The sequence below is a fragment of the Larus michahellis genome, chromosome Z (genome assembly GCF_964199755.1).
Source record: "Larus michahellis chromosome Z, bLarMic1.1, whole genome shotgun sequence".
NCBI classification, from domain to species: Eukaryota; Metazoa; Chordata; class Aves; order Charadriiformes; family Laridae; genus Larus; species Larus michahellis.
Window position 1 is genome coordinate 62,977,639 of NC_133930.1, and position 24,303 is coordinate 63,001,941.

The following is a 24,303-nucleotide window of genomic DNA, read 5'->3' on the forward strand; positions in this document are numbered from 1 at the left end:
ATGACCTGCCTTTGTTTTTAGATGCTGTAGTCTTTTCTCGTATATACTCCTTATTAAAGACCAGTCATGCATCTTATACGCTATGTCATGAATTTGTGAATTTTATCAAACATTGTAAATGCTGCAGTAAGATCTGAGTAAGATAGTGTTACTTGTCTCTTGGGTTTTTTTTTATTGTCAGATGTTTGTTTTTTGGTTTGTTTTCTGTAATTCCTAGAACTTTAAGTAATTAGAAAGTTAGTGTTGTTTTTCCTGATTTAGAATAATTTTATTTCACTGTATCAGAGTTTTAAATTTAATGGCCCCATCTCTTGAAATGAAGAGTTTAAGTAAATAATTATTTTATCATGTTGCCTTAAATGAGTGATGCATTAATTTTGCATTTATTAATTCATCATCTTCCTAGCTACCATTCCATTTAATTCAGAATAAATTCTATTAAATAGATCAGGAAAGAAATCTAATTCTGTAAAAATGAGCATTTCTTTATTTTGATACTAATGAGGGAAGCTTGGTGATGCACTTTCACGGTCTCCTTTGAAATACTGTTTGTAGAGAAACAATTATTTCCTTTTACCTCCATACAGAATCAGTATCGGTTTGAAGGAACTGGGTTTCCAACTATTCCTCAGCTCATAGAACATCATTACACAACAAAGCAAGTTATTACAAAGAAATCAGGTGTTGTTCTCCTGAATCCTGTTGTTAAGGTAAGGCATACATTCCAGAACTCTGTTTAACTGAAAAGAATTTGGGGGGGTTGTATTGTTATTTAAAATATGTTTCTATGCAAATTCTTAGAAGATTTTTCATTCTAGCTCGTTTTGTGACTCCTTTTTTCTGAGCGTTTTCAACATTCTCTGCTCTATGCAACACGTTCTTTTAAAATAAAGCTCCATCCTGATTGTTACAATAAATCTTTACTATCTTGAAAGACTAGCATTCAGCATCTCACAAAATATCCTCCTACTTTTCTGTTTGGTTTTCCATTTGGATTTCACCACTAAGTAATTGAAAGTAGTAATTCATTGCCCATAAAGTTGTGATGAAGAAATTTTTTTGATAAAATGGTGTTTTTTAAGTGGTACACTTCTCATGAAGTTTGGAAGAGTTATGACAACTCTATTTTGTCTCTATTTTGTATCAGAAATAAATTATACAGACCAGGAAAAAGGTACTGTCATTCCAACATCATTGCAAATTTGAAATAAAAATTCCCTTTTTAATCAATAAGCTACTGCAGAAAGTCTTTCAGGAGGGAAACAAAAAGGGATGGAAATATTAAACTATATCACTGTTTAGAAAGCTTAAGAGTCTCCTTGGCTGCTTCTGGTAGTTTTGCAGTTAGTACCTACTTAGTTGATATTTCCTTCATAAGCCAACTCTTTTCCACTTAAATCTTTGCATTTTAACTATGAGTAAGCCATTTGTTCTTAATTGTTTTTTAAAAAGACTAGTTTTAAGCATGTGTAGAGCACCTTCTGTGTTCTATAAAATTTTAGGAATCATAACAATATATTTTTCAGAGTTAGTTTCCTACTCTGAGGTCCTGAGCCTTTTCTGCTAATAATACTAAGAAATGAAAGCGTATTCACTTTCTCAAAATTAAAATGATTTCTTTACACCTATCTGTGCTTACCTATTTTATATAATTTTAAAATTTAAAGACTGGGGCTTTGCAAATACACGTTTTAGGTCAATGTCTTGCTGGTTACCAAATCGACACTTTATTGAACATAAAATATTACTTAAATTCATTGTAGAACTTACAAGAAAGCACAGGGCATTATTTTTGATGTGTGAATAATTGTATTTTGATATAGAATCATATAAACTGTTTAAGCTAAAGTTAACGGCTGTCAAACTCGAAAGCTTTTTATATCTGTTTGTGAATTTTATTATAATACCCTATTTTTAAAAACTGTTTAATGTTCTTTCTGTTTCCTGGCTTTTTTCCTGCCTTTGTAAAATGTACATACTGTGAAAGCAACCCTGTTTTAGCAAATTTTAAACCATAGTGCAGTATGTTACTACATACTAAATGATAACAGAACTTATTATTGGTTATTCTCTGTTAAGGTTAAACAGGAAAACATCATCTGAAAAACATCTCTTCATTCTCTGTTGTTTACTCTGTAGACAAGGAGTTTCCATATTGCTGACATTTATGTTTCATTTAGCTATATTTCTTTTTATAAAAGTTAACTTTTAATTAGTGCATAGTTTTGTGTAGCTATGTATAGTCAAATAATTTTCCTAGTACCTATACTATGGAAGAAATACGGTCCCAAATGACTTTGCTGATCATTTCTCCATTACTGTACTTGATCTCCTGTCCTTTGAGGTGTAAATTTACATAGAGATAGTCTAATCACTTGAATGATAACCATGCAGACATGTGTGACTGTGTGGTGGGTCTTTCCAGGACTTGACTCCATACCATTACCACTTTATTCTGATGCATCATAACCTCCTCACAAAGTGATGGAGGACAATTTTTAAGACAGGCTTTTTTAGCTTTTCTACTGTCACTGGATGCAAAGTCAGTTTTTTGTTTTTCTTATTTTCAGGGGGAAAATTAAGCGGGCCTACTCCTCTCTGGACTTGTTGAGTTGAGCTAGTCTTAGTATTAACTAAAATTAGTGGAAATACTGTTATTTCATCTAAGATCATGCTAGTTTTATGACCAGTTGGTAGTTGATTTGAGCTGCAGTGAAAAAGTACTTTGACTACTCAGGTTTCCCAAAGTGCTCCAAGTAATCGGCATCAGCCTGTATCTGTAAAATCCAGTCACACAGGCTCCGTTTGTTTCGTCATATGACTTTGTGCTGGGGTGCCTCAGGCTTAATATTCAAGAGTATTTCCTTTAGCGTTGATGAGATTTTCACCTTTCATTCTGATAGGTTATGTGAAGTAATGGAAAGGATGTCCATGGTAATACTGACTGGTAGGGCTGAGAGTGCTGAGTGGCAGGAAACTTTATTGCACAGGTTTTTTAAAATATACCTATTACATATATTGTTTGTGGGCTTTCAAGAATCTATGAAATACGATCTGATAGCTACTTATACTTTGTGTAAACTAAACCTAAGGTATAGTGTACTTCGTGCTTCACAACCAACAGTTTGACCCAAGTAAGGCAGTATTGAAAAAGGTGTTAGCTACATGATTTAAATTGCTTTAGGGCAGCTGTTTTAAAAGGTAGTTAAATTGTTTTGTTTTGTAATACCTTTTTGGTCTGAGCTACAAGTTTACGATGATTTTAATTCTCCCGTCTGATAAAAACTATCTGTTGGAAAAAAGTATTTCAGAGCAAAGAAAAAGTGTTGTGAGCTTTCCTTTTTTGTTTGCAGGAAACTCTGGCTTTCATATGGGGAAGTGGAGATGCTTTAAGTTATTTTCAGAAATAGCATATGCACTCTGATACCTAGTGTTGGGGGTATTTTATGCATCATGTGCTATTATCAGAATATCTTTGATCATTTCCTTAAAATTCATTTGACATCTGCAAAGACTGTTTTTTCTTTGTTCATATTATAGCTGCAAAGCAGTCTTTGACGTTTCACGCAATCTTTAATCTTTTTATGCAAATTGCTGTCCCTGTAATAACCTATTTAGAAAGTGAAAGTTAAATATGACAGAGAACTTCACAGAAAAAAAATTATGATTGGTAGTTTGTTTTTGCTTTCCTTCCTTCCCACAATCATTCATCCTCCTTTACCGTATTAGTCAAATTAGCGTTCACCTTCTGTGACGTTGCCCTTGAAAAGAACACTCTTAATTGTGTCACAAAAGGCCTGTCCCATGTCCCGTTTCATGGAGACCAAACCTGCCTGCTTGGAATTTTAATGATCCTGTAATAATAGAATTTAAATTAGAAAAACTGAGGGCATTAAAAAGGTATCTGCAAGTGATTTTTTCAATGGAAAAGTCTCTCATATTTATTTATAATCTTTTAGAAAAAATGCATGTTATGTTCTTCAATTTATTATTGATGAAATGACTGATACGTAAAGTCCCTGCGTAACCTCAGTGCATACCCAAGGACTTTATTAGTAGAAATGCTATTTTAACCATATTAAATATACTTTAACTTTCTAACATATTTGACCTCATGTTGTGGAGTTTTTTAAATTTTCTGAAATACAATTTTTACATCTAAGAAATCTGTATTAGTTTGACTAATAGAAAGGAGAATCATCAGGGAAGTAAGGAATACCATTTTTATTTGGATATATCTGCATCAATGTTTTTGCTTGGATCAGAAATATACCTTTGAAGCAAATCTGCCCAGTGCCACTTAGGATGCTATGCTTCCATTACCGAGTATTCTCCGAGGAGTCAATCTTTACTCCTTTGAGCTGAAACAAAATAGGAACATGCACAACTGGTGGTGGGAGGGAGTTCAGTCTTCAGAACCAGGAGAGATCTAGACTGAAGTAACGCTTTTTCGCCCAAATGTATGTTTCAGGTCCTCAGCACCAACTGTTTCAGTCTGGAGATGTGCTGCTGTTTCACTAGTGCTAATGTAGTCTTTGGATCCTCTGTAGTAAATTCGGATTTTGACCTCATGAAAGAAAATTAACTGCTACTTTATCAGATGAGTTAGGCTATGTATTCATTGCCAGAAGCTTTAAAAATTCTGGATCTGTTTTCATGTGATAAAGTCGTCTGTGATATGGCCTCAAACATTTTCTGTACATGGGAAAATGATGAACTGTAAATAATGTTGAGTGAGATGAATAAAAAGTGTTAAAAGAAAAAAAGATGTATTTTGTAGTAGTGGTTCTAATGTTGATGAATAAGTTCACAAATGACATGAGAATTCTGTGCAGATCTGAGGCTGTCTTGCAAGATATGAGTATTTTAATGAGTTAGACATGGAAAGAAATTATGAAGAAATATATATTTAAGTGAGAATGTACAGGTAGACAGATTCTTTTCATGAAAATGCCCTCATAAAAATCTGACATGACCCTCATTTTTCAGCCACTGAGCCAATTTGAGCTGTAGTTTGTATTTAGAAGTCTCTGAGCTCAGCTCTCAAAGTTGGAAAGCGTAAACACTCTATCTGCTCCATGTTTCAGCTTCTCAGTATCACAGAACCAATACTGTCTCATTTAGCAATTAGCTAATGTACACTTATCTATGCAAAGCTAACCAAAAGTTGTTTTTCTAGTTTTTGGCTCCCCATAGCATTGGTTGGTTTTGCAAGTGTTTTGTTTGGTTTTGCTTTATTTTGAAAAAATAACCGGATTTTCACTGTTGTAGACAACACATGTGCTTGTGGTGCAGGTAGCCTGTGTTTCTCAGGCCAGCAAGGCTGACACGGAGGAATTGAAGGAAGCTGCTGAATATCCTCACTTTCAGGCAAGCCTTCTTAGGCCTCCTGAGAGAAGTTGGAGAGAAGCAAAGAGACTTAGCAAGGAGACTTACCACAAAGTAGTCAAAGGAGTTTATCACAAAGTAGACCTGTCACTCAATTAGAGATTCTCATCTTGTGACAGGAAGGAATTAAGGTGCTGAAAAGGGAAACAACTGCAGTAATGGGAAGAGCATCTTGCATTTGTTTGACCTGAGGACAGCTCTTCAGGAGCAGAAATCTCAGCTGAAAGGAAGAAGCAGACTGTAGCAGTGATTGATTCGGTTATCACAGTTTGACCTAGGCTAGATTTGTAGCTCCAAAGAGGATTCCACTGTGAATTACCTGTGTGGTACCAATATACCTGGCCCGGCTTGTAGGAATGGTGAGAAGCCCCTGGTGGTCATGGTCTCTGTGTTGATTTTTGTCCCAAAGCTGTAATTCTCATGACCATGATTGAAGTCTGATACATGTATTTTTAAATGTTAAAATATATATATTATTTTCTTTAAGGAAGTTAAATCCACAATGAGAAGCGAGGATTTATGATACGTAAAATGATTTTCTTTTCCTTTTATAATATGACCAGAAGATACCAGGAAAACACAGGATTGCTGGCAAAGGTGGTAGTGAGGAATATAACATGGGTTTTGATTCCTTTTTGTTTTTTCATGCTGTTTTTTCATTAAGTATTTGCCTTTTTGATCTATTATTTTTTTGGTACAAGATGCCTTCATCTTTGTATATCACACTGTGTAGATTCTTAAACTTACTAAAAGAAAAGAAGTCTTAATTTAGCTACAAATTTTAACTGCAGATTTGTGGATTTATGCTTTGGGTGTTTTTTTTTCTTTTTTTTGTTAATCAGGAATGTAATTTTATGTAGATTTTATCAATAAGTAAATAATTATGTTGAAATAGCTTACTATGTGTGTAACATCAAAACCTGCCAGATGCTTAAGCAGTGTGTCATCAACATGTTTCTACTTGGGGAGAGAAAGAGTGCTGAACAGTTGTTTTTCCTGCAATTAGAGCTGTTAAAATTGTTTCTTATTAGCTTGACGTTGTTAAAATTGAACTATTTTGATATTAAATGCTTACTATCTCCCTACATGAAAGTAGATTAGTTTGTGTGGAGAGCTTCATGTGATTTGGAATGGTTTACATATATGTATCTTCACAGATTATCTCAGAAGCACCTGAGGTTTCCACCAGTATATATTGGAAGAAAAAGGCAATGATACATGGCTTGCAAACTGATATTGCTGGATATTAATTGGACCAGCAATTCCAGTATTCATATCACAAACAAAATGCATTGTTCAGAGCAAGTATGTTTCTTCTCAGGAAGATTACTAATATTAAAAGATCCTGAAGTGCTTTGGAGCCAGCACATGTGTAGGACTGGTAGGATGGTGTGTATGGTTCATGGATTCCCATCAAAGTCCTTTCCAAGAAACTTGCATGGAAAGTGACGTTGTCACAGCAAACTTTTTTTTTTTTCTCCCTGTTGATTTCCTGGGTAGGAGAGAATAACAGAATAGATCTCAGTTCTTCCGTAGCTGCAAACTTCAGTGTACCTACACCTTCCATGGAGCTGCTGGCAAATACGTACCACAGCTCTTTAGCATGTCATTGTCTTCTTTACTCTCTTCTCTATTCACATACATGGAAGGAAACCTCATGAATATGTAGTTTTCACTTTTGCATGTCTGCGTGTGTATGTGAGTGTGGCTGTGCGTACAAGGGCAGTGGACTTGTCTATTTTAAGTAAGCATCATGAAAAATGTTATTATTGAGTTAGATTTCATATACAGATCACAGAATAAATACATCTAAAGCTTACTGATAAGGTAAGCTTTACGGTGATCAAAATATATTTAGCAGTATATGTGAAGATGATAGGAAGGTGTTTTCTCTGTGTGAACCATAGAAGTCTATTTGCTTCCACAATGGGCAGCCTAATGTTAAGCTTTAAGCATGGAGAATGAAAGTAGGTCAAATTTGAAGCTGAGTGTTAAAGTGAAGGAGTGTATCCTGTTATTAACCACTCCAGACATAGAACGGTCTTGTGTAAATGTGGAAAACATCATAAAAAGAATTGATTCTATATTGACATGTCACAGCAGTAATTTTTATATTCATTTTTAATGGTCTCCATTTAGTTTCGGGCTTCGTTTTCCAACCAGACTTTAAAGGACAGATTGATTCCTTTCTATGTTTGTGTGTGTGGGTTTTTTTAATTTATTTTATTAAGAAAATATTGTTGGATAATACAAACTGCAGGACAGACTTTGTAGTTAAAGAGTAGGAGTTTTAGGGTGTGAGTTACACATCAGCTTCTAGTGCATGTTGGTTTTTGGCACAGGGCAGGTCATTTCTGGTAGAAGATTCCCTTGAATTGGATTCCTACCTACAGTATATTTCAATAAGTGGAACAAGTCATGGATGTACATAAAATACCTTAGGAGTCCTCCAACAAAAACCTCTAGAAGCACAGTTTATTCTTACTACAACTGTTCTGATTATGGTATGTATATGCTAGAATGTGAATATGATACCATAGATTTTAAGAGTCTATTTTTAAGAAACAGTCTTAACAAGTTTTAGGTTAAAGGTTATTGTATCTGATCATGACAGAAATTATTTGCTAGTGACTGGGGCTCTTGTCAGTGTGCCATCCATTGCATGCATAAGATTCCTCAAATCGTTGAGCTGTGTGGATTTTTTGTCCTAGCCTTCTGTACGTAGTGTGTGGGCATCTCACCTTCCCCATGTTCTTTGCTCAGGGGATAATGGGTGCATATGCCTTCCTTTCTTCAGTGTTTCTTCCCAACCTTTGGTTACTGGAGTCTCCAACAGAGGAAAAAGAAAGCTGCAAGCCCCCAAAAAATCTACAAGTAAACATTGTTTGTATGGTGCTTATTTTTATACCTGTTGTGCTGCAGGTCATTACAAAGTGAGCAGTTCAGTTGGAAATACCTCTTGAATTCCTAAATAAATAGCTACTGTTTATCAAACAAAACAAACTCTTTCATAAGTATCTACAGTGACATAGGGCTTGTTGCAGATGTATGTGGATCTCCAGGAGCTATCTTGTAGTTGCTGCCAAAAATACAATTACATTTAAGGATTGCTTGCACTTAAGTTCCTTGGCAGTTCATCACAGAGGTAATATATTATTTTACGTATATTATTTTATGCCACAAAAACATTAAACTTATTTGGTGAAGTCCATTGTCTTCTGACATTTCAGCCATGGAGAAGCAAAGGATACACACAGAAGCTACATGTTAAGAATGGTAGGGCTTTTCTTGCATCAGGTGTATGCATCAAATGTACATAATAATGTCTGAATTCTCAATAAGAGGAAAATGTTTGAGAGAGGTATTTAAATGTTGATTAAGGAGGAATTCAGGGGCCAGATTAGGTAGGACTTCAGAATGCCTTATTTACATGGTAAATACTGTATTTAGTTTACTATTTAGGGTAGTGCATGGATCTCATAATCAGTTCATAATGAAGTAACTGCTATTACTAGTTCTGTCTTTCAGTCAGTTTGAATCCTAAAAGGGTTGCCAGTGATTTACATAGTGCATCCATTGTGATTACTAAGCTCAAGATCACCCCCAGAGCGTGGTGATCAGTGGCACAAAGTCTAGTTGGAGGCCAGTGACTAGCCATGTACACCAGGGGTCAGTACTGGGTCTGACCCTGTTTGACATCTTTATAATGAATTAGGTGATAGGGCAGAGTTTACCCTAGCAAGTTTGATGATGACACCAAACTGGGAGGAGGGGCCAATACGCCAGAGGGTCATGCTGCCATCCAGAGGGACCTGGACAGGCTGCAGAAATGGGCTGACAGAAACCTCATGCAGTTCAGCATGGGGAAGTGCAGAGCCCTGCACCTGGGGAGGAACAACCCCAGGCACCAGCCCATGCTGGGGCCACCCAACTGGAAAGCAGCTTTTCTGAAAAGGCCCTGGGGATCCTGGTGGACACCAAATGTTGAACATGCACTAGCAACATGCCTTTGTGGCAAAGAAGGCAGGATCCTGGGCTGCATTAAACGAAGTACTGCCAGCAAGTTGAGAGAGGTGACCCTTCCCCTCTACTCAGCTGTGGTGAGGCCACACCTGGAGTACTGTGTCAGGTTCTGGTCTCTCCAGTACAAGAGAGACATGGACGTACTGAAGAGAGTCCCACAAGATGATGAAGAGACTGGAGCATGTCTCTTATATGAGGAAAAGCTGAGAGAGCTGGGACTGTTCAGCCTGGAGAGGAGAAGGCTCAGGAGGATCTTATCAATGCATATAAATACCTGAAAGGAGAGCCAGGCTCTTTTCAGTGGTGACAAATGACAGGACCAGAGGCAATGAGTGCAAACTGTGAGGGTGACTAAGCACTGGCATGGGTTTCCCAGAGAGGTTGTGGAGTCTCTCTCCTTGGAGATACTCAGAAACCTGGGCATGGTCCAGGGCAGCTGGTTCCAGGTGGCTGTGCTTGAGCAGGACGTTGGACTAGATGACCTCCAGAGGTCCTTGCAGGCCTCAACTGTTCTGTGGTTCTGTGAAGGCACATTGAAGGACTAGATCTCTGTGAGGGTGAGTTGCTAGTGAGAGTTGAAGCACTGCTTTCAATGGATTTCTTTTCTACAAATGAGTGAAGTGAAAAGGGGTGATTCTTTTCAAGTAAGAGTGCTTTACAGAATGACCAGCAGAAAAACTTGTAGACTTACAGTACTTTTCAAGTAACAAAAGCAAGGTAGAGAAGTTAAATGGTAGACACAGATGTTTTTTGCTTATCTCATTGTGCTTATGTTTTAAATTAAAAAGTATGAATAGTATATTTGTTTGCTTAATTATAGGCCTCTCTGTTCAAAAGCGGTTCTCACACATTGAAGAGGATGCTGCATAGTTGATTCTCAGACTTTTGAGTTTTAGGAGAAGATACAGTAAGATGCAACAGAGAGTAGATTGCCATAGACCACATAGGAAAATTTTGTCAGGCTAAAGTCATTCATACAGGAGAAAAAAAATATTTCATGAATATGGCATTCAAAAGAGTACACAAATAATAATAGAAGCTGCTAATATTTAGCAGAGCCACTTGGAGTGTCTGCACCACTTCCCTTTGTCTGTTCTTCATTGACTGGCTTTTTTTCTGCCACCAGAGGTTTCCCAGGGCTTTCACTATTCTGAATAAAGAGTGAGTGGTATGTGAGAAGCTAGCAATGTCTTGTTAAAGAACAATGGGTATCTGATGTAAAAAACTTTGCTTCATTTAACTATTGGCATTATATAAAGTTGTATGACTTCTGCTTCAAAGCCATCATCTGTCTTGCTTGGAATGCAGGCACAGCTTACAGATATTCACACTGAAAAAATCTCATAAATTAAGGCTGCAGTTTCCTGTTATAGCTGAGTCGAGTGAACAGGTTGCTGGTGCCACAAAGGTGTGTATGTGTGGGAAGGGTGGGTGGTCTCTCTCCCTTTTCCTTTCTATGTAGCTTTGGATTTTTCCTGCTCTTTCCGAGTCACAAATTAAGCTAATATAACAGTTTATTTGAAATTTTGCCAGGTTAATTCTATTCTGCTTCAGTGGTTTTACATGTTTTCTGAAGATTATGAAAGCCAATGCAAGATGAACAGATGTGGCTAGGAAGAGATAGGATGACAGTTCTTAGGCTTTTGTTTTGAACGAAATAGTAATTTGGTGGAAGCTCTAATGTGGAACTGCAGCTCTTTGAAAGGTATTATATTATAAACCCACTATAATTTAGAAATTATTTTGCAAGGATTGTTAGATATATAAAGGAACAGTCTTGCAGAGAGTATACCTTAGTGTGTGAATGTTGCCAAAAGAATGAGTTAAACGTTTTATCTCCTGGGGAAAGGAAACCATCTAACTGGAAACAGCTGGATATTTTGAAGTTAAGTCAGGATGGAATTAAGCATGTGGCTAAGTATCTTACATAGTTCAAGGAGACTCTCTTGGACATTTTTATATACATCTGTTGTCCCCCAACCCCAGCTGTACATACCTTTTCAAGCACATGGCTGGAAGTAAAAATGTATTCGTGCATATGTAAAAATAATTTAGCCTATTTTAACCATTTGAGTGTATTTCTTTGTGCATGCATAATATGACAGTGCTTTTGCATTCCTCTCTCTTTAAACGATATAGAATGTTTAAATGAAAAACTACATTATCACACGGTTTTGTTTGCCTTTGGGCACACAGAAGACTGTCACTGTTTTGGAAGGCACGTCTGAGAAAGGGTGAATAAGTTCTCTGTTTGCATATATGGTTAACAGATGATTCAGAGTACTTCAGTCTGGGAGCTGAATTTACTGTATTAAGTAGAGAGGAATGCTATATGGTTCCTTAATGTGTTTGAAATATTAATGATTTTGATGTAAACTTGACTTTCCTGTGCTTAAGTATTTCACATTCTGTGTCTTGTTCCTGCTCAGGTTTTTTTTCTCCTTTATTTTTCTTTATTTCCTGTGTTTTTCTGGAATGATCCTCAACATCTTTCTAGTCCTTTGATGAATAAGAGAATATAAACTTAGGGAAATACTGCACATCCTTCAAAAAAAGGAAGAGAACTGGTTTTGTATGTTGACTTCTGCAGTCATTTTATCTGTTGATCTTCAAGAAAGAATGCTTAAAGAAAAGCTGTGCAGTTAATCTGAGGTCACTTCTGCAGTTTATATGCTGCATAGTAGATTTTGCAAATGTCAATTCTACCGTCTTGGTTTATGGCCATTTAAAATTTGGGTTAGCAGAAAGGTTGAACTTCACAGCATTTTTTTTATGGAACAGTAACAAGTCAGATGAAATAGGTTTACCTCCTTGGAAAAAGTACTATCTGCACTGTTACTCTGTTTTACAGCTCACATTGAATTTCATCCATGTGGCTTAATACAGTGCTGATAATAATGCAAAACAGCTTCTATAAGAATTTTTACAGCTCATGAATCTTTATTCTGAAATGGTTTTAAAGAAGTTGTCAGTGGGGTTTTTCAAAACCCCTTTTGTAAAACTCAATTGTTCTTATGAAAAATCTTTTCCACTAGCTACCTTTATTTCTGTACTTAATCTGAAGGAATTGAAACACATGGTTTATGATTCATGAAATTGGTATGAACATTAGATCTACTGACATAGGTGGTGTCAAAAATAGTACTTCTCTAAGAAGATCGTTTCACATTTCCACGTTGGTAGGCTCTATCCACACGTACATGACTGTTACTCACTTTCCTTTTTTTTTTTGGTTCATCAAGTTCTGATAAGTGATATTTGAATACCAATGTGATGAAAAATTATCTGTGGTTATGATTTTCTTAGCCATTAAAAAGAATCTCACTCTAATTATCCTTAATACTGAAAACGAAAGATTGGCTTCCCATTTTTGTTGTGCAGAAAAATTGCTCTTAGCTACAGTAATTCATATTGCAGATATTTTCTATTTAATATTAAAGAAGGAGAGGAAGCGCTGTTTTCCAAAATGTTTTTCTGAATGCATTTTTTCTGCTTGCGACATGAAGAAACAGGCATAATGCATGTTTATGCACCGTACTCAAGAGATGCTGATAATATCCCACTATTTTATGTTTTTTTAGAGGAATGTTAATGAAGAATTTGCTGAGGTGGGGAAAAGGGGAGTGATAGTTAAGCTTTTGATAAATTCCCTATGCTGTCTTAGGTTGGGAAGTCTTATGTTGTCAGTTCTGTTAAAGCAATATGTTTTCTTTTGGTTGAGTCATTTTGGTGTCCCCTAAATCAAATAAGGTTTCCAATTCCTAGAGGTTTTTAACCTTTTTTGCTTCTGTTATGTCTACTGTTAAGATGAAAAGCAGTGGCAGAATTTACTTATAGATCTTGCCTTCATTAGTATGGTGGCATTGACTTGTAAATAATGTGTCAGAGAACATGAGCTGGGTAAATAACAGTGATGATAACATAGAAGTCTTTTTTATTCATACTGTGATGGAACCTGATCAGGATTTGCTCAGTCTTCCTCTTTTACAAATCTTGCTTTGAAGTCTGGGTAAGAATCTTGTTTTTCTTTGACGGTATTCTGAAAATGCATACAAGCACAGGTGGCATTTTCTTTTTATCCTTTTTTCTCTCTCCTATTAGAAAAAGTAAGATTTTAAAAACCAAGTGTTTGAGCTGGGGCTTATAAATTCATAACTAATTATCAAAATGTCTGTTTTTAAAATGTTTAGTATCCAGTTGCCCTACTGGTGCTTGTTAATTTGGAAAAAGTACCATTTTAGACTTCTTCATGATTGAAATTGTTACGAAAAATTATAGTAAAATAATGCTAGGAGAATTTGAACACTAAGTATTTGTTCTGGGTTATGTTTTCCATTTTATTGAAAGCTGTTATAATTCACTACAACTAATTTCTAAGCCTTCTTCCTGGCATAATAATTTGTGATTTCTTTGATGTGGTTTCTGTTAATGAAGGGAGATAAGCAGGAGGAAAACCGCTTCAAACTTGAGCTTACACTTAGGATAATAGTGGTAACGTTTCAGTCTCGTAGCTCAGAAGAAGAAAAATGAGATTGCATCTTGTACAGCGACCATCTGCTGTTCATACTGTGGCCTCAGTGGCCTTGCACAGGACTGCAGTACCTCCATCTCCACTGAAGAAAGGACTGAGGCACAATTGATTCCCTACTAATTGCTCGAGGCTTGAGATTTATCATGGTCCAGGGAACCATGGAATGTACTAACATCTCATATCCAAACTACTTTATTTTACAAATAAAAAGAGAAGTTTCTGATTATTTTTGAAGTATTCTTTTTCACAGTTGAAGGTTTTATTTCTTTAATTACTGGTTTGTTTGGTTGGGTTTTTTGGTGAGTTACAGTTAACTCTTGAAATAACTCACCTCTTTGAAAAGGCGTGCCTGTTGAAAACAGGTATTCTGGATAGCCTCAGAAAGTCTGGAAGGGTACTCGCTACCAAACTGTTGTTTATGTAAACATTCAGTATGATGACTGTTAGCTACTACATGACCAGTGGGGAAAGGTAGCAATGTCGAGGCTGACCGTGTTCTCCACTGTGTGAATTGCCTAGTTGACCACTTGTTTCTCAGTGTTTGGCCAACAGATATAGCAGTATCTCCAAAGGTTAGATACAGCGATAGGACTCTAATCGTGTTATTAATAAACAGCTAGCTCAGTAAGGGCCCTCAGAGCATCCCCACTCCTGTCCGGGGCTCAGGACCAGCAAACTGTAGTGCAGCTGAGAGCTGCTCCTTACAGCCCTCAGCTGGAGGCTTCACCACCTTGGGGTGAAGGTCCCAGGCTGGGCCACACCGGTCCAATGGGAGTTGCTTTTGGCTGAGGCTCTACAGCTCAGCCTCACGTGAGCCCCATCTCCTGCTGCCTCACAGCCCTGCCTGTGCCTGGACACCCACCCCGTTCATCTGGCCCTGGACCCTGACCCTGGATGGCTTTTGGACTGACCCTGGTGCTGCCTTGTCACTATGAACCCACCCACCAGTCATCTGATGCTGGTTCCCCCTCACTGGCCTTCACCCTGACCCTGACCCACAGGCTGACTTCCCAGCTTGACCCCAGACCTACTTTTTGACTGCATACTTGGCTGATCTGAACTTGGGGCTGCCCACCCGGTCTGCCTTGCTCCCTCGCTGAGAGCAGTGGGGTGGGTCCTGGCTGGTGACCCTCAGGCCTGCTGGCCAGGGGTCCCCCGCGGCTGCTCAGCCAGCAGTTACGGCATACTGTTGCTCTGGCTGCTCAGCTGTGAACGAGGAAGAATAAGCAGGGAACAGTAACATCATAGAGCAGAACAGGTAGGAGAATTTGGCTTCAGAAGACAGTAATGCCTTTTGCAGTCGGGGAACAAGGAATTCCTTTCCCTGCTGTGGACACAACTGGAGTAGTTTCAGGGGGGTTTTCACTCATCTTTCACTTTCCTCCCAAGGAGTGTCCACCTTGAGGCAGTTTCTTTCCTATCCTTTAGGGACTTTGTCATTTCCCTGCTATTCTTCCACAGAGAATCTTGAAAGTGTGCCTTTGCCAAGTAGCTCCTCACATACGATAAAGTGCCCAAGAGGCACTGAAGCTCTCTCTGAGCTGAGCCCAGTCAGTTACTGGCTAAGAAGTATGGCATTTATGTAATTCAATGGGGAAACCAGAGGACATAAATAAAGTAGAATGTGATAAAGCTTCTGGATTTCTTAAGTAATTCCATTTGGAAATAAGATATATCAATAAGATAAAAACCAAGCATGCTGAAGTGCTAATTTCTGTAACTGGATTTGTCTAAAGTGCTTTTGTATTCTGTGGTCCAAGAGTTAACAATAGAGAAATCTGAACAAGCATGAGGTAAAGAGAGATTTAGAGTGGTGTTACAAGAAGAGGGCTACATAATAAGCAGGTTCCTTCTGGGGGGAATAGTAATGGCTTAATAGTCTCAAGAGTTCTGTTCTCTCTCATACAGATTAGTTTATGATTACGTTCGGAAATGTGGTGGATTTGCTCTATTTGATTTAGAAGCGGCTCTATTGAAATGAAAATTTCTGTGGCTTGGGCCAATGGGCGTTACAGTGTCTGTTTATCTATATCTACAGTAAAGATTACTTTTTATTTCCCATTTTGCCATCACATTTCTTTTGTAATTTTCAGTATCTTTTTACACGCATGATTAATCTGTAGGGCAGTAGTATTTAACAACTGGAGAGATACTTAGGTTGTATGCGCAACCAGAATTAAGCGCTTACAGAAGATCATGAAGTTTATGATCAGACAGAAAAAAGACATGACTTTACATCTAACTTTTGTTTATTGTATGCTAATATGCATCCATTCCTTTATGTGATTTATTGATTCATTTAATTATTGGCAGCTATCCAAAAATATTGAATAATGACATATTCAACTCAGTGCAATTTGAACAGAATTAGTCAGACAACATACTTGCAGTAGAAACAGTCTTGTCTTTGTTACTGTCCACTTTGCAGTACTGTTCATATTATAGTTCATTAATTAAAGGTAATTATATGAACCAGTGACCCTTTGTTTTATAACAGTATCTAACACATAGCAAATTAGAAAATTGGCTTTGTTTCATTTTTAATGCCAGAATTGTACACTGGTATGATGTAGATGACAGCATCTCTTCTCTTGGATTCTTTCGTACTATCTGCTGAATAAACTGCTTTGGTGCAGTTTAACAGGGGATGTATCACTCCACAAGTGCCTTGAGATACTAGGTAAAACTTTTTTGACTTTTGTCTCGGTCTTCACGGACAAGTGAGTGGCTCAATGTCCAGATAGAGATCTGTGATGAGATGTGTCCTTGGGGTGTCTGTACTGGGGCCAGTACTGTTCAATATCTTCATCAATGACAGAGACAGTGGGATCAAATGCACCCTTAGCAAGTTTGCAAATGACACCAAGCTGTGTGGTGAGGTTGACACACCTGAGGAATGGAAAGCCATCCAGAGGGACCTAGACAGGCTTGAGAAGTGGGCCCATGTGAACCTCATGAAGTTCAGTCAGGCCAAGTGCAAGGTCCTGCAGCTGGGTCAGGGCGACCCCCAGTGTCACTACAGGCTGGGGGATGAAGGGCTTGAGAGCAGCCCTGAGGAGAAGGACTTGAGGGTACTGGGGGATGAACAGCTGGACATGAGCTGACAACATGCACTCGCAGCCCAAAAGGCCAGCTGTATCCTGGGCTGCATCAAAAGAAGTGTGCCCAGCAGGTTGAGGGAGGTGATTCTCCCCCTCTACTCTGCTCTGGTGAGACCCCACCTGGAGTACTGTGTCCAGCTCTGGAGCCCTCAGCACAGGAAAGACATGGACCTGTTGGAGTGGGTCCAGCGGAGGGCCACAAAGATGATCCAAGGGCTGGAGCACCTCTGCTATGAGAACAGGCTGAGAGAGTTGGGGTTGTTCAGCCCCGAGAAGAGAAGGTTCCAGGGAGTTCTTATAGCAGCCTTCTAGTACTTAGAGGGGGCCTACAGGAAAGAGGGGGAGGGACTCTTTATCAGGGAGTGTAGTGATAAGACAATGGGCAATGGTTTTAAACTGAAAGAGGGTAGATTTTAATTAGATATTAGGAAGAAATTCTTTACTGTGAGCATGATGAGACACTGGCACAGGTTGCCCAGAGAAGCTGTGGATGCCCCATCCCTGGAAGTGTTGAAGGCCAGGCTGGATGGGGCTTTGAGCAGCCTGGTCTAGTGGGAGGTGTCCCTGCCCATGGCAGGGGGGTTGGAACTACATGATCTTTAAGGTCCCTTCCAACCCAAACCATTCTATGATTCTATGATAATTTAAGATTTCCATTCACAGAAAGCTCTTAGAAGCAGCAACTCTCAATTTATATACCATTAAGATGAATATTCACTTACTGATACCTTGTGAAACTGTTACCAGCAGGGCAGCGCAATTTGCATATGGTCATCAATAAAGATTTCTTTTTTAAACCAACAACAGGAACTTCAGCAATAAAGCCGATCAAACTGGCAGGACCATGATCATGTAATGAATGTGTTACACTGGTATAATAAATGACTGAAAGTTTCATAAAAAGAAGAGTACTGGTAGTGATTAATGGACTGATACAGTAATAACAAATCCTTCAACAGAACATTTGATTCCAGTTTATGGTGCCATTTTCTTTAATTACTCTGCTGAAGGATTATGCATCAGATTTTTTCTTCATAAACAAGCCTTTGAAATGCCATGTTGTCAGTATTTTCAAAAAGTCATTCACCGAAGTACTGAATCCTTGGAATTAAGTGGTAAAGATTCTGTAACTTCTTGGCTTTTACAGTACTTATTTCAATGTTAAAAACCATTTTGTTAATACATCCAAGCAGTCACTTTTGTGGGTTTTTTCTTTACAGATTGCTTTGCAAATTGTTTTCTTAAACTTGAGTTTTAGTGGTAAAGAGAAGAGTGCAGTTTGATGGCATTTCCTATGTGTTTGTAGTGTAACAGCTTCTGAGTGAGGTATCCAGTCATCAAAACGCATTTAGAAAATCTTCAGTGAATGGAACATTTATTTTTAGCAAAATCAAAGATGGAAGAAATTATCTTACTCATGATGTCTGGTCAGTGAGGCAGTAGTTTTAATCAAGAATCTTGTCTATAAGGGAAAAATCAATTGATGGTTATTGAGATTTTCCTTGCAAGTCTCCCAGTGCCCCACCCAGGGAAGAGGAAAGGCAAAGTGTCAATCCCATCACACAGCATGGTGATGTGGTACAGGAATTCATGTGATGGGGCTGACAGGAGTTGCGTGGTGGAAGTTTGGGTGAATAGAGGCATTCAGAAAGTCTCTGGAATGTGCACTGAGCACAGCTTACAGGAACAATGGTCTGTGTGATTTTTGTGACGTTATGCATAAGAAAAAAAAGGATAGAAATCGCAATAGCAATGAAGTCCTCTCATACACACCCCCGCCCCTTTTTTTTTTTTTTTTTTTACTGCTGAATTCTTGTCAGTCAAAAAATGTGGAGGACAGAAATGAGTAGCCACCTTCCAGGAAAGGTGCACTGTGCGGCATCATTCTTCTGTACTCCTTTCATTCTTTCAGTTACTCAGAATGTCTCTGGATTATCTGCTGAATGGTTTTATCCTTGCAAAAAGAGGGAGACGTAAGTCAGTACAAGCCTCCACCTTCCTTAGGAGTTGACAGCAGACTTTACTGGTTGTGTAGGTCAAAGGAAATAGTGCTGATTGCCCAGGTTGCCCAAAGAAGTTGTGGATGCCCCATCACTGGAAGTGTTCAAGATCAGGTTGGATGGGGCTTTGAGTAACCTGATCTAGTAAAAGATGCCCCTGCCTATGGCAGGAGAGTTGCACTAGATGATCTTTAAATGTCCCTTCCAACCCAAGCCGTTCTGTGATTCTATGATCTATTTAGATACAGGTTTTTCTCTGTCTTTGAGTCACAGGCCATTTAGGTTGGAAGGGTTCTTGAGATTCTGTAGTCCAAGCCCCCTACTCAGGCAGGTTCAACTATTGTGGGTTTCCCAGGACTGCGTCCAGTTGGGTTTTGAATGTCTCCACAGACTCCATTTCAGAGTGACTCCAAAATCTCTCAGGGTAACCTGTTCTGGTGTTTGACAACCCTCACACAAAAAATGTGTTTCCTCATGTTCAGAACAAATTTCCTGTTTCATAATTTGTGCCCGTTGCCTCTTGTCCTGTCACTGAGCACAGATGGCCTATGTTTGTTTAGATATTTCCTTTTTTCATTAGTGATAAAGAATTCTTAGGACCTTACCACTAACATGAGGAGCAGCAATGGTGTTTGTGAGATAAGTAGATGGGGCGCTAACAGAGAAATAAAATGGGAAAATAGTAAATATAGGTTAGACTTACAATATCCTACTCTAACATTTTAGCTAAGTATTTATTAAATATGTCTGTGCAGCAAGAAGTTTATAATTGTTTTTTATATGTCTTTAGGCTGTTGCAGAGTATTTGCAGTGTTGGTTGTCAACACTGAACAGATACTTTAACTGCATTTGTTATGTTGTCTTTTCAAGCAGTTGCCTCCAATATTTTAAGCTACCACAGAAGACTTAAAAGATGCAAATATATGTCTTGTTAAAAAGTAGAAAAATCAGTTATTTTCCATGTGCACTGAGGAGAAAAATGTTGGGTTTTTTATCTAGCAGTAAGTTATTTTGCATACTAAAATGAATTTTTCTTATATGATTTTGACTTAGGTAATCGTTAAAAACAGGGTGCTAGGTATCATTTCCAGAGCTTGTGTAAACATTTGCAGAGTGATCTATCTACATACATACAGTCATGTTGTAGGCTTAATCTTCTGATAGAAATTTGCTATATGGTATATTTCAATATTTTACTGTATAGCAGTTTTCTAATCTGTGTTTTATAAACACTTAGATTTAAAACTTCCTGGCGTGCTTTTGATTGAGCAGTCTGAATATAATGCTTGTTTAGGTCCATTTCTACTGAAATCTATCTTACACAAACTTTACCTTACATATTTGCACAGACTGAAAATTCTTCTTTTTTCTTTCAATAGGACAAGAAATGGGTTCTCAATCATGAAGATGTCACATTGGGAGAACTACTGGGCAAAGTAAGTAATGAACTGAGCTAAGTAACATTTAAATAAGTATATATTAATCATTAAGCCTCTACATTTCCTGTTTGCCTTATCTTTTAAAGTACTGTAGTATGTGATTTTTATATCAATTCTTTTACTTTAATACACAAGACAGCATTGTGCTTTAAATAAATATAAATCACATTTACTGGTAAATGATATAATGTGTGTGCTGAAAGCATTTAGCTAGCATACATATTTTTCTCTTTTGGAAGGCTTTTAAGCTAACTAGATTTCTATAAAGTATGAAATGTCAGTTTCACTTTCTGTAGTCTTACAAAAAATGCTGCAAAATATAAATAAAACCAAACAGATTTGTGTTTATGTATTTATGTGTAAAATTTAGGTGTTTATGTATAAGATCTGATATAATCAACAAATCAATATTTCTTAAAACAAATCTTCGTTGCTTTAGTATGATTTGTTGAGGGGTAGGTAACTTCACAATCATATATGTGTTAAATTAATTCTTATATAGCATACTTTATATCAAAAATTCTGCTTAGGAGCCCTGTACCTTGCTTACATTATTAGCACCTTTGCACCTACAAAGACAGTTGCGAGTGCCGCTCTAGACACAATGTAGCAAAAATTTTCCTGAAAAACTGAAAAATAGGCTTAAATGAGGAGGCGGCAAATGAAAGCAATAATTGCTTTCTTACTATGATACACACCAAAATAATTGATAAACTGTTCAAGAAATGAAGGAATTAAATACTGTCAGAATGTTCTGTTACCCCGGATAAAATCTCTTTAACAGCATAAGATGACAAAAAGAATTTTCTATGTGTAGACAGGGCTGTGCCTGCATAAAATATAGGTACTGTGACAGCTTCACATTCTTAAACAGAATAGTATCAAGGGAGAAAAATAGAGTTTCAGGCATTAGAAAAGCTTTGTCTTGCTAAAAATTAAATATGAATTATCTTGATGAGTAAAGACAGTTAAAGCTATCTGAAAATGGATTAATTTAATAAACTGAATTTATATGTATATTGCATGGGTTTGGCACATTTTTAATATTCAATAAAGACAACTCAGTGCTTGAAAGTGATTATAGAAAGAAAATTCTTTAAAAAATACAGAACAGGATAAAAACTTTCTCGGAACAAGGTATAAATCTCTTATGCCTCTATCTCTAAAAAGTCATAGTCAAGCTAGAAAAGATAAGAATGACAGGACCATCAGCATATGAGAAATTGTTAAATAAAGTACAGCTGTTCACTGTGGAAGTGAGAAATCTAAGGGTCTATAAAATCTTGAGTGGCCTGGAAAAGATGAGGAGGAAAATCATGAAAGCTTAAACTTCAGAAAAGATGAAGATTTTCCTTCACCTCAGAAGTGAATGGTCTCTTTATTTACTTGGTATTAATTCTATAATACCCCACATGTATGAACGGAACGTGTTATATTAAAAATCATATATATTCTGCATCAAAAGAAGCATGGCCAGCAGGTCGAAGGAGGTGATTCTCCCCCTCTGCTCCACTCACTTGAGACCCCACCTGGAGTACTGCATTCAGCTCTGGAGTCCTCAGCACAGGAAAGACATGGACCTGTTGGAGCGGGTCCAGCAGAGAGTCACGATGATATCAGAGGGCTGGAGCACCTCTCCTATGAGGATGGGCTGAGAAAACTGGGGAGGGCTCCAGGAGACCTTATAGCAGCCTTCCAGTATCTGAAGGGGGCCTACAAGAAAGAAAGCTGGAGAGGGACTTTTGATGTGAGGTTATTTTGATGTGTTTTGTCCTAGTTTCACAGATCATCTTTTGCTCTGTTCCAAACTGCAAGTTAAAAACTGTTGATAAAATACAATAGTGTGAAAATGAAAGAGTGGAGGAGTATGAATAAGAAAAAAATAAACAACTGCTAACAGTGTTGACATTAGAAGTTACTAAGAGGTTTTATGAGACGATTTTAATTACACAATTAATATGTTTTTTCCTCTTTACAGCAAGGTCAAAGTAGACCACTCATACGCTGTGTCCATACAATAGGTGTACTGTGTCTGTGTGAACTGTATTCTGTTAGGAGCAGATACTGGAAGAAAACCTCATTTGGTTTCATAACACATTTCAAAGTTCCCTCCCAGTTACATTAGCTGTTTGCGTTATTTTTATGGAGATTTGTGAAGACTTTTTTACTCAGAATGATTTATTTTTTCCTGATTTCAGGGTAATTTTGGTGAGGTGTATAAGGGAACATTAAAGGATAAAACTCCTGTTGCTGTAAAAACTTGTAAAGAAGATCTTCCTCAGGAACTGAAAATAAAATTTCTGTCAGAAGCCAGGTAGGTTCTCTAAATTTAGTTGAAGTTTATACTTGTGTGTTTTTATTCAAGTTTTATGACTAGATGGATTTACAAAATCTGACTGTGAGAAAAATTCAAAGAAGCAGTAGTCAAACCTTTTCCTTTTTTAACGTGTGAATGCAGTAGCATCTGCACTTGCTGAAACTATGTCTTTGGCAAAGCAAGCTGTGCCTGTAAACCACAATTCTGTTGTTGCAAGTGCTTCCATTTAGAACTTCTGAGATGTACCATGAAGACTAGGATAAGAGGACTGGAAGATGCTGTTAATTTAAATGTGATTATACCAGTCCTACCTTACATGCATGGCTAATAGTGCTGATCAAATGTGGCTAGGTTACTGTATAGACCCCATTTAGTAATTTTCTCTTTGTAAGAAGAGTTCACTCCAGTAGAGATATTTTATGCTGTGTCAGGCAGCATGTGATTGCATACTTATTTTTCAAATGACAATCATGCCACCGTATGCTAAGTATTCTCAATATAGGCTGATGTAGATAGGTAGGTTCTGAGGCCTCAGGGTAAATGGGTGTATTGACATAATTTCACGGTTGTTTAAATTAACTTGCTCCTTCTTGCAATGAGGCTTCGTATGTTTTCATTTTTACTCCCAAACTGGTATGATCAATATGGAAAAGTAAAAGATACTATCTACATTTAGAGAATAAAGATCAGCCACCATATCTATTGAGTAATTTTAAACACCTTGTAGCTTGGCAACTGCAGAGATGTTTCATTTGTTAAGCAGCCTGCCACTAATGGAGCAGTGTTAGTCTGAAATAAAAATGACATGTGTTAGTTCTCACTAAATATGCATGTACGCGGTGGGTTAGTGTTTTACTCTTGAGCCTAGAAGAAAAGGGAAAAAGAGGAGATGCTTTAAGTCAGCAGATAGTAGGAGAAACATTTGAGTTACAAGGTCCCTGTAGAATTCTTCCTTGCCCTTCATTTCACTTATAAATCATACCATGCTGTTTTAGGCTGCAAATGTTCTTATTGAAGTATTTTGTAAGAAGATGTAAATGTTTTTAATTCCCAAAATTAAAATTGCTGTCCTTGTAGTCTTCTGAAGCTTATTGTATTAATTAGTCTCTTAAAGTAAAATTGAAATGAGTGTGCATTTGAAAAGTGCAGAAGGGAAGTGTAGAGGCATGCTGTGCATGCTTTTTTGATGTAGCTCTGCTTCTGGTCCACCACTGAAATGCTATTTAATTAAAAGGGTTCTTGAGAAACTGCAAACCTGTCAGGCCATTTTTCAGTTATATAGATAAATGTTATGTAGACAAATGGTAAAATTTCAATAAAAATAATGTAGTATTCAATATTGATTTATTAGTGAATCTGTATGCCCTTTGTTTCAAACACAATGATTATCTGTTACATTGATTTTTTTTTCTTTATGATAATAGTGGTGATATGTTCCATTAAAATAACATTAACGTTTTAAGATATTTTCTTGTAATATTTAATCAGTTTCTTAATATAATAA

The 24,303-nt window shown here is 37.4% G+C and overlaps 1 protein-coding gene across 2 annotated transcripts in view; it reads left to right on the top strand.

The window, feature by feature from the left end:
• Positions 1–24,303, top strand: part of FER (FER tyrosine kinase) — a 166,579-nt gene that overhangs the window by 86,948 nt on the left and 55,328 nt on the right. For both annotated transcript variants that reach the window (XM_074569590.1, XM_074569591.1), the window contains 3 exons: positions 588–710; positions 20,423–20,479; positions 22,681–22,796. In XM_074569590.1, coding sequence (XP_074425691.1) covers positions 588–710; positions 20,423–20,479; positions 22,681–22,796 — 296 coding nt within the window. The remainder of the gene's footprint in view (positions 1–587; positions 711–20,422; positions 20,480–22,680; positions 22,797–24,303) is intronic.